This window comes from Pelophylax lessonae (genome assembly GCF_965119305.1).
Source record: "Pelophylax lessonae genome assembly, chromosome: 7".
NCBI classification, from domain to species: domain Eukaryota; kingdom Metazoa; phylum Chordata; class Amphibia; order Anura; family Ranidae; genus Pelophylax; species Pelophylax lessonae.
Window position 1 is genome coordinate 300367627 of NC_138774.1, and position 13958 is coordinate 300381584.

At 44.1% G+C, this 13958-nt stretch overlaps 1 protein-coding gene across 1 annotated transcript in view; it reads right to left on the reverse strand.

Annotated features, from left to right (window-relative positions):
• SLC7A3 (solute carrier family 7 member 3) overlaps positions 1-13397 on the reverse strand; it is a 45764-nt gene extending 32367 nt beyond the window's left edge. The window contains exons 1-2 of the mRNA XM_082262700.1: positions 12919-13397; positions 4900-5058 (exon numbers count right to left, since the gene is read on the reverse strand). Coding sequence (XP_082118826.1) covers positions 4900-5058; positions 12919-13288 — 529 coding nt within the window. The 5' untranslated portion in view covers positions 13289-13397. The remainder of the gene's footprint in view (positions 1-4899; positions 5059-12918) is intronic.
• Positions 13398-13958: the final 561 nt, after the last annotated feature.

Consider the following 13958-nt stretch of genomic DNA (forward strand, 5'->3'; position numbering starts at 1 on the left):
TCCAGCATCTGCCATCCTCAGCTTTCCTGGGAAGGGACAGGCTGACCATCTTTTATCCAGGCCAGCCAAAACTGTGTAATAAATGTGGGGATAAAGGGCACTTTGCATCCTCCTGTCCAGTGATGAAATGCTCTCTGTGTCAGGATTTAGGGCATTTGGCAAAGGATTGCAACATTATAAGGTGCAACTTGTGCAATTCGGTTGGGCATCCTTATAGCCAGTGTCCCGAGGCAATGCATAACCAGCCTGAGCTCATGAGAGAGTTCTTCCGCCTGGACATGGAGGATGCTCAGAGCTCAGCAGCTAGGGTGCCTGCGATTCCCTCTGAGTCTGTGCCAATGCCCAGTGTGCCTGTGTCTTCCCAGTCTGTGCGTTTGCCTAGTGTGCCTGTGTCTTCCCAGTCTGTGCGTTTGCCTAGTGTGCCTGTGTCTTCCCAGTCTGTGATTTCCCAGTCTGTGCCAATTCCCAGTGTGTCAGTGTCTTCCAAATCTGTGGTGCCCCAGTCTGTGCGTTTGCATGTATCAGTTACCGAGAATGTGTCCAATCCTTCTGTGTCTATGTCCTCCAAAATTGCAGAGGCCGCAAGAGGTGCTGATGCAGGGGCATCAAGTGCAGTGCCAGTCCCACCCCCTCGACATTTCAGGGCTTCTATTGGGGACCAGGGGATGCAGAGGAGTGGGGAAAATGGTGAAGAGGCTGGCCTGGTGGCAGATAAGGTAAGGGAGAGTGGGGGTGAAGGGGAGGCTAAGAGTGGGGAGACTGTAATTTGCAGTTTGTCCAAGGATGATGTGGAATGGTTGGAGGAGAAAAGGAAGAAGGGCAAAAGAAAAAAAAAAAGGTGTTCAGTTGCCCAAAGTCCTAAGGTTTTGCCCTTGAAAAATAAGTTTGGGGTCCTGTCAGATGATGACGATGAATGGGACTCGTTGAGTACGGCGTCTTCTATGGATGATGAGTCCCAGGGTGCATTGAAGCGCACTGGTTCTCCAGGGAGAGAGAGTAGTCAGGCTAAGAAACGGCTGCCTCAATTATCCTAATGGCAGTTCCCACTCCGTTAAAAGTGGCAACCATTAATGTTGCCAGCTTAAAATCAGTGAGTGCTCGTCATATGGCCTTATTTTTGCTCAGCGAGTTTGATGCTGACATTTTGTTTTTGCAAGAGACCCATCTCAGTAATCTGGCTGATATACATCTGGCAAAGAAGGAGTGGAAGCGTGGTCCCTCCTTTTGGTCTCTTGCGGCCGAGCCTTACAGCGGGGTTGCGGTCCTTTTTTCTGGTATGGTAACATGCCGACGGGTAATTGAGGTAGAGATTGGGAGATGCATGATTTTGGATGTCTCTGTGAGGGGGCAGGACCTGCGCCTGATTAACATCTATGGTCCCCAGACAAAATGGGACAGGAAATGCCTCTTTACAAAGATTAAGCCTTTTCTTTTTACGGCTCAGCAGGTTATCTTTGGAGGTGACTTCAACACCATTACTAGGCCTAAAGACAGGAGAGGTTTCAGAGATAAGCTGGGCTATGACAGCCTTTTCCTGAATGCAATGGTTAGGGAAGCAGGTCTGGTAGATGTGCACATTAAGCGCTGCCCAGACAGCACGGGGTTCACTTTTCAGCGAGGTAATAGTCAGAGTAGGATAGATAGGTTTTTTTTAAAGGAGGACTCTGCTTTTTCGGCACCTGTTTGTCGGGCAGTGGAGTTTTCTGATCACTGTATTCTATATTTGACTCTGAATGCCTCAGGCGTGCCACCTAGGGGGAGGGGTATCTGGAGATTGAATTCGGCCCTCCTGGATGACGAGGAAGTAAGACAATCCTTTGAGGAATTTTTTCAGGCACAGGTAACTATCCTAGACTTTTGCAACAGTAAGTCAGAATGGTGGGAGCTTATAAAACAGCGGACTGTTAGGCTTTTCAAGGCCATAGGGAGAAAGAGACAGCAAGATAAGTATATCACCTACCAGCGTTTGCGGAGGAAACTTGACCGCCTTGTATCGAATGGAGGAGATTCTGGGGCGATCTCTGAGGTGAAGCTCCTCCTGAGGACCCATCAATATGACCGGCACGCCTCTTTGGTTCAGGAAAGGGACTATGGGAAATACCATTCGCCTGACCCTTACCAGAATTGTAAACAGAGCGTAGCAGTTAAGACGGTCAATGGCCTGAAGGACAGTACGGGCTCTCTGACGAAGTCTAGGTCAGGGATCCTGGAGGTCGTCAGGTCATACTATGCTGATCTCCTGGGAGGAAAGAACCTTGATCGGACAGGGATGTTGAGTTTTTTGGACTCTACGCCAGGTCTGGAAAATATTGTTCCTTTGATGAATTTGACAGATGAAATCACTGCAGATGAGGTGATCCAGGCTATTGATAAACTAGCCATCAGGAAAACGCCAGGGCCAGATGGTTTGACAGCCGAATTTTATAAATGTTTTAAGAAGATCCTGGCTTCACACCTTGCGGAGGTTTTTAATGGCTGTTTGCATGAGGGTTCTCTCCCTCCTTCCATGAGGCAATCTGCAGTGGTTCTTCTGTCAAAGGGCAAAGATCCTTCGATGATTGAGAATTGGCGCCCCATTAGCCTTCTTAATGTCGATAGAAAGATACTGGCAAAGATTTTTTTCTGGCGATTATCATCAGTGGCAGGCGATTTGTTATCCCATCACCAGCACTGCGCAATCCAGGGTAGAAGCACTTTCTCAGCTGTGTTAGCTGTCCGGGAGGCCTTGGAGCGTTGTAGGGCTGCTGGTTGGGGTAAATATCTGCTGACATTGGATCAGGCTAAGGCCTTTGATAGGGTTAATCATGAGTACCTATGGCTCCTTCTTGGCAAGTATGGCCTGGAGGGGGGTTTCATTGATTGGCTCAAGATTTTGTACAAAGGGGCTGAAAGCTTTCCTCTGGTTAATGGTTGGGTTGGGCAGCCCTTTGTGGTTGGCTCAGGTGTGCGTCAGGGGTGTCCTTTGAGTCCTCTGCTATATGCGTTTGCAATCGACCCCTTCATTAGAAGGCTAGAGAGTGGACCATTGTGTGGGGTACCTTTGGGCATCGCTGGTGAGCCTCCTTTGAAGGTTGTGGCTTATGCTGATGACGTTTCTGTTTTTGTCTCTGGGACTGGGGAAGCGCAGGAGGTGGTCTCAGTGACAAGGCAGTATGCGGAAGCATCAGGTTCAAAGGTCAACCAGGACAAGTGTGAAGCTTTCTGGATGGGCGTGGAAGGTGAGAGCTTTGTTCTCCCGGATGACTTCCCGGAGCCCCAACAAAAAATTAGAGTTCTAGGCATTGAATTTGGCCCAGGTGACTATGGTCATGCAAATTGGGTGAGCAGGCTGGAGAATGCCAATGCCAAGGTGGCGAGCTGGAAAAGTTGGCGGTTTTCCTTAAGGGAAAAGGTTGATCTGATCAAAGGTTACCTGATTCCAATTTTTCTGTATGTCAGTTTTGTCTGCATTTTGCCAGTGTCTCTCTATACCAGGATCTATAGTTGTTTCTTCCAGCTGTTATGGGGAAACAGAATAAACCTTGTCAAAAGGAGTGTGACTTATCTTCCTAGGCGGGAGGGTGGTCTAGGAATGATCAACCCTGTAGTCTTTTTCTCTCTGATGTTTGTAAAGTACAACCTTGGTAACATGTTGGCAGAGAGACCGCCTGGGTGGGTTGGTATTTTCCAGTCCTGGTTTAGGCCCTTTCTGCGAAACTGGGAAAATGGTGGGCCAGTGAAAAGCCTGAGGGTCAAGCATGATAAGCTCCCGACTTATGTTGCCCCGTGTTTGAAAATACTTCGGCAGTGGCAAGTAACGGCAGGGGAGATCAGATCTCTTCCAAGGAAACTTCTTGAGAAGCGGATCATGAGCTCTGTTTTTTGCGAACCACTGGCCTTAAGGGATTGCCCAAGCCTAGTTTTGGGGGAGGGTTTGCGTTTGATTAATTTGGAGAGAATCCCAATGAAGTTTAGGGATCAGGCTTGGCTCGCTTTCCATGGAAAACTATATGTGAAGGGCAACCTGAAGTTTCTCTCTGTGAGTGATCGTGGCTGCCCGAGAGTAGAGTGTGGAGGTGCGGTGGAGTCCATGGATCATTTTTTGCTTCAGTGCCCTTTTAATATAGAGGTGTACAAGAGGGTAGGGAGGGCTCTGAGTGTACCCTTCCTCCCCCATATGAGTTATGCAGAGTGGGTGTATGGGGCATTCCAGACTCGCCGGGATTATGATTTGGAAACACTTTTTTTAGTTAGTGTAGTAGTCCGTTATTTCACGTGGAGTGCACGGTGCCAGGTATCCTTACGGAGTAAAATCCTCCCTGTTGAGGTGGTGGTGCAGAACATTCTGGGTGAGGTTGGGAAGATTCGGGGTCTTGAGAAAGACAGGTGGCAGCAGGAGGCCTGGATAAAGGCGTGGAGGAATATCAGGACTCTGTAGCTGCTGCCTGTTGATCTCGGGGTGTGCGGCTTTTCTTTCTGTCCTTGCTTCACTCCCCTAGATTTTCAGATAAAATATATTTTTGATAAAAGGCTACATGCATGGTGACGGTGATGTTCCTTAGTCTGGCTCTCTCGTAGGGTTTATGCTGTGCGCTATTCGGTTTATTTATTATGTTCTTGTTTGGTTTTTGGTTTTGTATAGTTATATTTAATTATTTTGTAAATATGTTATTTATTAATTTATTTATTATGGTTTTATTGTATATAAGTTGTTGTTTGTAAGATTTTTCAATAAACAAAATTAACCTCTCATAATGGGCACAGCGGGTGTACAGACCAAGGAACTCAGCACAGGGATGGTGGGAACCCCTCATAATGGGCACAGCGGGTGTACAGACCCAGGAACTCAGCACAGGGATGGTGGGAACCCCCCATAATGGGCACAGCATGTTCAAAAACTAGTAAGAATGGGCAACTCACTGGTTAGGAGGATGACCAGAATCAGAGCGAAGAAGTCCGGGTATTTGGCCAGGACATGTGGGACTTGGAAGGCGACTCTCTCTTGGAAGAATGTGCTGATTCCTTTGCCGATCATATCATCAAAAGTGGAGCTCCACGCTCTCGCCACGCTGGCTGTACCTGAAATCAGAAAATATTACATTTTCAATTAATGGGAAAACAAATCCAACCATCATTTCTACATTAGATTGACGGTTCAAAGAACTCAACTGCCACCGCCCAGGAGTCTCCTAGATCCAACCGCCCAGGAGTCTCCTAGATCCGACCGCCCAGGAGTCTCCTAGATCCGACCGCCCAGGAGTCTCCTAGATCCGACCGCCCAGGAGTCTCCTAGATCCGACCGCCCAGGAGTCTCCTAGATCCGACCGCCCAGGAGTCTCCTAGATCCGACCGCCCAGGAGTCTCCTAGATCCGACCGCCCAGGAGTCTCCTAGATCCGACCGCCCAGGAGTCTCCTAGTTCCGACCGCCCAGGAGTCTCCTAGATCCGACCGCCCAGGAGTCTCCTAGATCCAACCGCCCAGGAGTCTCCTAGATCCGACCGCCCAGGAGTCTCCTAGATCCAACCGCCCAGGAGTCTCCTAGATCCAACCGCCCAGGAGTCTCCTAGATCCAACCGCCCAGGAGTCTCCTAGATCCAACCGCCCAGGAGTCTCCTAGATCCAACCGCCCAGGAGTCTCCTAGATCCAACCGCCCAGGAGTCTCCTAGATCTGACCGCCCAGGAGTCTCCTAGATCTGACCGCCCAGGAGTCTCCTAGATCTGACCGCCCAGGAGTCTCCTAGATCCAACCGCCCAGGAGTCTCCTAGATCTGACCGCCCAGGAGTCTTCTAGATCTGACCGCCCAGGAGTCTCCTAGATCTGACCGCCCAGGAGTCTTCTAGATCTGACCGCCCAGGAGTCTTCTAGATAAGACAGAGATCCTTCACAGAGTGTCAGACGCCTGTGTATCCCGACATGTATAGTGGTTCCTTCCACTGACCCAGAACACAGAGACTGGTGAGAGGAACCACAGTGCATGACGGGGGTACACAGGAATCTCTCACTTGCCGGTGTTGCTCTGGCTTTTACCGGCGCGCCAGAGATGGGTTGGCGCAGCTGGCCACAGAGGTTACCAGAGATCAGATCGTCTCTGATCATCTCTATGATCTTGGAGGACCGGAGGGATGTCATGACGTCACTTTCAGTCTAGGGAGGAAGTAAACTTTTTTTGTATTTTTTTATTTCATGCTTTTAAAAATAGAGGAGAGATTTGGGGTCTTATAGACTTCAGATCTCTCCGTAAAGAGGACCTTTCACCCCTAAAGAGGACCTTTCACCCCTTATTTTTATTACAAGTGATATTTACATTCCTTGTAATAGGAATAAAAGTGATTTAAAAAAAAAAAAAGATGAAAGGAACAGTGTATAAAGAAAAAATGAAAAAGAAAAAAATGTAAAGCGCCTTCATCCCTCCGTGCTCGCACGCAGAAGCGAACGCATACGCAAGTCGTGCACGCACATGTAAACTGTATTTACACCACATGTGAGGTATCGCCGCGAACGTTTTACCAAGAGCAATAATTCTAGAGCTAGACCTCTTCTGTAACTCTAAACTGGTAACCTGTAAAAATTTTTTTAAAGCGTTGCCTATAGAGCATGCGCAATTTTAAAGCCTGACATATTAGGTTTCTATTTACATCATTTTATATACCATATATTTTTATCACATATTACCAAAAAACGTGGGTTATATATTGTGTTTTTTACTAAAGATTTTTTTTTTTTGTGGAAATTGCCTTTGAAAAACTACTGCGCAAATACAGTGAGACATAAAAAAATTGCAACAATTGCAAATTTATTCTCTAGGGCAGAGGTCTCCAAACTATGACCCTGCAGTTGTTCAGGAACTACAATTCCCATCATGCCTAGTCATGTCTGTGAATGTCAGAGTTCCCTGCTCTAGGATCTCTACTAAAAAAAAAAAAATGTATTTTATTTATATTATATATAATATAAATAAATAAATTAAATAATTTTTTTTACATATATTTTATATATATATATATATATATATATATATATATATATATATATATATATATAATGTTTTGGGGGTTCTAAGTAATTTTGAAGCAAAATATACTATATACTGATTTAAACTTGTAAACAAAAAGTGTCAGAAAAAGGCAGGTCAGCAAGTGGACACAGAATGCACAGAAAAAACACACAATAACCGTCCGTCTCAAGTTTTTTCTTTTTTTTTTTTCCTTTTTCCCTAAATTGTATTGTTTACTGGATAATTTGTACAGGCAAAAAAGATATTAAACAGAATGCGTCAAACAGCACTTATTGTGGAAGAATGGTAAATACAGTATGTGCAGTTCATCGAATAATAATAATTTCTATTCTTAACTTAATAGGTTTTGTAAAGCATGGATGAACTATTGGACCATTTTACAATTTAACATTTTAACAATTTTATATTCCTTCTCAAAAACCCATTCTAACAGTAATTTACAGCGTAATAAAATAAGAATAAAAAAAAATAGAAATAAAACAAAATATAAAAATAAACTTTTTTAAAAAGGTATGTGTATATATATATATATATATATATATATATTCTTTATTTTATTTACTGTTGTTTTTATTCATTATATTTAATTTGCATATTTTATTTTTTTTGCATTTTATATTTTGGAATATTATATTTTCAATTTATTATAATTTATTTATTATATTTTTAATTTATTATATTTTTTTGTTATTATTTTTGTTTATTTGTATGCTTTTATAACATAAAAGCCTAAAGCGTTTACAAATAAAATGTTCATGTCTTAACTTTTTAAAAAGGTTTAGCTTTATTTTTTACATAAATTCTTTATTTTCTTTACGATTTTTATTAATTATATTTAATGGATTATATTTCATTTGCATTTTTTATTTTTTTACATTTTATATTTTGGAATATTATATATATATATATATATATATATATATATATATATATATATATATATATATAATTTATTATAATTTATTTATTATATTTTATTATTTTTGTTTATTTGTATGCTTTTATAACATAAAAGCCGGAAGCTTTTACAAATAAAATGTTTACGTCTTTGGGACGAGTCGTTTTTTTTGTTTGAGTTATTCTTGAGTTAAAGAAAACACGAGGCGAGAGCGGAACTCTGAAGGTTTCGTCAGAAGGGCGAGTTATTGGGGCGTGTGCCTAACGACACGCTTTCCAGTCTATACGGAAAGCACACTGTTCCAGGAAGCACGTGTCGTCATGTAAAGGGTGGAAAGGGTGGAGTCCGGCGTCAGTAGTAAAGTAAATACAAATGTTTATACAGTGTAACCTAGAGGTGACAACGCGGTGAAATCCATCGCATGGTTACAGGAGATGTAAACACAATCCCTACAATCTCATGTCAACTTTCATGTGTTCATGTCACTTCAAAAGTCTTTATAAAGCTTCGACATTCATTGTAATAATTCCCGGGGATCCCGCCATGGAAGTCCTTATTCAGGCACTTCCTGTTATAAGGTGACAACGCTCTGTCCTTGTGTGGAAAAGTCACATGAGTGCCAAACAGTTGTCACAATAGTCCTTTAATAGTAACTAAAGTAATAAGGATACAAAATTTATCAAATGTGTTTTGGAGGCCAACGATCCTCCGACAACAATGTAGCAAAATGTATCTAACTGGATTCTGGTGGAAGGAACAATTCTCAGGTGACTGCGTCTGGATTGGCTGGGTATTGTGCGAGTAACAACCAAATATAATCAGGAAATGGGGTAAAGAAAGGCATGTCCCCTTCCGTGTTCACATGTACTCTGTAGAGGAAGACACGTCTCCTACGTTAACATGTACCCTGTAGAGGAAGTCAGGTCCCCTTCTACATTCACATGTACTCTGTAGAGGAAGACATGTCTCCTACATTCACATGTACTCTGTAGAGGAAGACACGTCTTTTACATTCACATGTACTCTGTAGAGGAAGACACGTCTTTTACATTCACATGTACTCTGTAGAGGAAGACACGTCTTTTACATTCACATGTACTCTGTAGAGGAAGACATATCTCCTACATTCACATGTACTCTGTAGAGGAAGACATGTCTCCTACATTCACATGTACTCTGTAGAGGAAGACATGTCTCCTACATTCATATGTACTCTGTAGAGGAAGACATGTCCCCTTCCGTGTTCACATGTACTGTGTAGAGGAAGTCAGGTCCCCTTCTACATTCACATGTACTCTGTAGAGGAAGGCATGTACCCTTCTACATTCACATGTACTCTGTAGAGGAAGGCATGTACCCTTCTACATTCACATGTACTCTGTATAGGAAGTCATGTCCCCTTCTACATTCACATGTACTCTGTAGAGGAAGTCAGGTCCCCTTCTACATTCACATGTACTCTGTATAGGAAGGCATGTCCCCTTCATTCACATGTACTCTGTAGAGGAAGACATGCCCCCTTCATTCACATGTACTCTGTAGAGGAAGACACGTCTCCTACATTCACATGTACTCTGTAGAGGAAGGCATGTACCCTTCTACATTCACATGTACTCTGTATAGGAAGGCATGTCCCCTTCATTCACATGTACTCTGTAGAGGAAGACACGTCTCCTACATTCACATGTACTCTGTAGAGGAAGACACGTCTCCTACATTCACATGTACTCTGTAGAGGAAGACGTGTCCCCTTCTACATTCACATGTACTCTGTAGAGGAAGATTCGTCTCCTACATTCACATGTACTCTGTAGAGGAAGACACGTCTCCTACATTCACATGTACTCTGTAGAGGAAGTCAGGTCCCCTTCTACATTCATATGTACTCTGTAGAGGAAGACATGTCCCCTTCCGTGTTCACATGTACACTATAGAGGAAGGCATGTCCCCTTCCGTGTTCACATGTACTCTGTAGAGGAAGGCATGTCTTCTACATTCACATGTACTCTGTAGAGGAAGGCATGTACCCTTCTACATTCACATGTACTCTGTAGAGGAAGGCATGTACCCTTCTACATTCACATGTACTCTGTAGAGGAAGACATGTCTCCTACATTCACATGTACTCTGTATAGGAAGTCAGGTCCCCTTCTACATTCACATGTACTCTGTATAGGAAGGCATGTCCCCTTCATTCACATGTACTCTGTAGAGGAAGACACGTCGCCTACATTCACATGTACTCTGTAGAGGAAGACACGTCTTCTACATTCACATGTACTTGGTAGTGGAAGACACGTCTTCTACATTCACATGTACTCTGTAGAGGAAGGCATGTCTCCTACATTCACATGTACTCTGTAGAGGAAGGCATGTCTCCTACATTCACATGTACTCTGTAGAGGAAGACATGTCTCCTACATTCACATGTACTCTGTAGAGGAAGACATGTCTCCTACATTCACATGTACTCTGTAGAGGAAGGCATGTCTCCTACATTCACATGTACTCTGTAGAGGAAGACATGTCTCCTACATTCACATGTACTCTGTAGAGGAAGACATGTCTCCTACATTCACACGTACTTGGTAGTGGAAGACACGTCTTCTACATTCACATGTACTCTGTAGAGGAAGGCATGTCTCCTACATTCACATGCACTCTGTAGAGCAAGACACGTCTCCTACATTCACATGTACTTGGTAGTGGAAGACACGTCTTCTACATTCACATGTACTCTGTAGAGGAAGACACGTCTCCTACATTCACATGCACTCTGTAGAGCAAGACACGTCTTCTACATTCACATGTACTCTGTAGAGGAAGACATGTCCCCTTCCATGTTCACATGTACTCGGTAGTGGAAGACACGTCTTCTACATTCACATGTACTCTGTAGAGGAAGACACGTCTTTTACATTCACATGTACTCTGTAGAGGAAGACACGTCTTTTACATTCACATGTACTCTGTAGAGGAAGACACGTCTTTTACATTCACATGTACTCTGTAGAGGAAGACATATCTCCTACATTCACATGTACTCTGTAGAGGAAGACATGTCTCCTACATTCACATGTACTCTGTAGAGGAAGACATGTCTCCTACATTCATATGTACTCTGTAGAGGAAGACATGTCCCCTTCCGTGTTCACATGTACTGTGTAGAGGAAGTCAGGTCCCCTTCTACATTCACATGTACTCTGTAGAGGAAGGCATGTACCCTTCTACATTCACATGTACTCTGTAGAGGAAGGCATGTACCCTTCTACATTCACATGTACTCTGTATAGGAAGTCATGTCCCCTTCTACATTCACATGTACTCTGTAGAGGAAGTCAGGTCCCCTTCTACATTCACATGTACTCTGTATAGGAAGGCATGTCCCCTTCATTCACATGTACTCTGTAGAGGAAGACATGCCCCCTTCATTCACATGTACTCTGTAGAGGAAGACACGTCTCCTACATTCACATGTACTCTGTAGAGGAAGGCATGTACCCTTCTACATTCACATGTACTCTGTATAGGAAGGCATGTCCCCTTCATTCACATGTACTCTGTAGAGGAAGACACGTCTCCTACATTCACATGTACTCTGTAGAGGAAGACACGTCTCCTACATTCACATGTACTCTGTAGAGGAAGACGTGTCCCCTTCTACATTCACATGTACTCTGTAGAGGAAGATTCGTCTCCTACATTCACATGTACTCTGTAGAGGAAGACACGTCTCCTACATTCACATGTACTCTGTAGAGGAAGTCAGGTCCCCTTCTACATTCATATGTACTCTGTAGAGGAAGACATGTCCCCTTCCGTGTTCACATGTACACTATAGAGGAAGGCATGTCCCCTTCCGTGTTCACATGTACTCTGTAGAGGAAGGCATGTCTTCTACATTCACATGTACTCTGTAGAGGAAGGCATGTACCCTTCTACATTCACATGTACTCTGTAGAGGAAGGCATGTACCCTTCTACATTCACATGTACTCTGTAGAGGAAGACATGTCTCCTACATTCACATGTACTCTGTATAGGAAGTCAGGTCCCCTTCTACATTCACATGTACTCTGTATAGGAAGGCATGTCCCCTTCATTCACATGTACTCTGTAGAGGAAGACACGTCGCCTACATTCACATGTACTCTGTAGAGGAAGACACGTCTTCTACATTCACATGTACTTGGTAGTGGAAGACACGTCTTCTACATTCACATGTACTCTGTAGAGGAAGGCATGTCTCCTACATTCACATGTACTCTGTAGAGGAAGGCATGTCTCCTACATTCACATGTACTCTGTAGAGGAAGACATGTCTCCTACATTCACATGTACTCTGTAGAGGAAGACATGTCTCCTACATTCACATGTACTCTGTAGAGGAAGGCATGTCTCCTACATTCACATGTACTCTGTAGAGGAAGACATGTCTCCTACATTCACATGTACTCTGTAGAGGAAGACATGTCTCCTACATTCACACGTACTTGGTAGTGGAAGACACGTCTTCTACATTCACATGTACTCTGTAGAGGAAGGCATGTCTCCTACATTCACATGCACTCTGTAGAGCAAGACACGTCTCCTACATTCACATGTACTTGGTAGTGGAAGACACGTCTTCTACATTCACATGTACTCTGTAGAGGAAGACACGTCTCCTACATTCACATGCACTCTGTAGAGCAAGACACGTCTTCTACATTCACATGTACTCTGTAGAGGAAGACATGTCCCCTTCCATGTTCACATGTACTCGGTAGTGGAAGACACGTCTTCTACATTCACATGTACTCTGTAGAGGAAGACATGTCTCCTTCCATGTTCACATGTACTCTGTAGAGGAAGACACGTCTTCTACATTCACATGTACTCTGTAGAGGAAGTCAGGTGAAATCTGTAGTCACCACGAGGTATATAGAAGCCTCGGAGACATGCTGAAAATCTCTCATTCATCATGCAGAGCAGAGGGAAAATCGAATGTAATAAAAGGAAACCCTGAAGAAATTTTGGCTTACCCAAGACATAGGACAGAATTAAGTTCCAGCCGGTCGTGAATGCCCAGATCTCGCCCACGGTCACATAGCTGTACAGGTAGGCAGAGCCGGTCCTGGGGACTCGCGCTCCAAACTCTGCGTAGCACAACCCGGCGAGCACGGAGGAGAGGGCTGCCGCCAGGAAGCACAGGACGATGGCGGGACCGGCTTTCTCATTGGCGACCTCACCAGCCAGAACGTAGACCCCGGCGCCCAGCGTGCTGCCCACCCCCAGGGCTATAAGGTCCAGTGTGGTCAGGCATCGGGCGAAGCACGATTCTTCATTGTTGAGATCCATAACTCTCCTTCGGATCAGCTTCTTCCCAAACCTGAGCAAACCTCCGCCACTCATCTTCTGGGTGATTAGTGAGGGTTATACAAAGCGAATAATTCCTAGAGAAGAGCGAGGAGAAAAATGTGCGTTGGTGGTTTATGCTACTAATTCTGGAGGGAAGACAGAAAAAAAAGGCGGTTAGAGAGTGACAGAGGAGAGCTTTATGTATAGAGCCTCCAGGGGGCGGGGTCAACAAACTCTTCCATTCATATCTAATGTAGCAAGCAGCCTCCCCGGCATCCCCTTAGATGGGCATACCCCTGGTTCCTTTCCTGGATACATTGTATCAGTCAAGCTCAATGTCCAGTACATTGTATCAGTCAAGCTCAATGTCCAGTACATTGTATCAGCCAAGCTCAATGTCCAGTACATTGTATCAGCCAAGTTCAATGTCCAGTACATTGCATCAGCCAAGCTCAATGTCCAGTACATAGTATCGGGCAAGTTCAATGTCCAGTACATTGTATCAGTCAAGTTCAATGTCCAGTACATTGTATCAGTCAAGCTCAATGTCCAGTACATTGTATCAGTCAAGCTCAATGTCCAGTACATTGTATCAGCCAAGCTCAATGTCCAGTACATTGTATCAGCCAAGTTCAATGTCCAGTACATTGCATCAGCCAAGCTCAATGTCCAGTACATAGTATCGGGCAAGTTCAATGTCCAGTACATAGTATCAGTCAAGCTC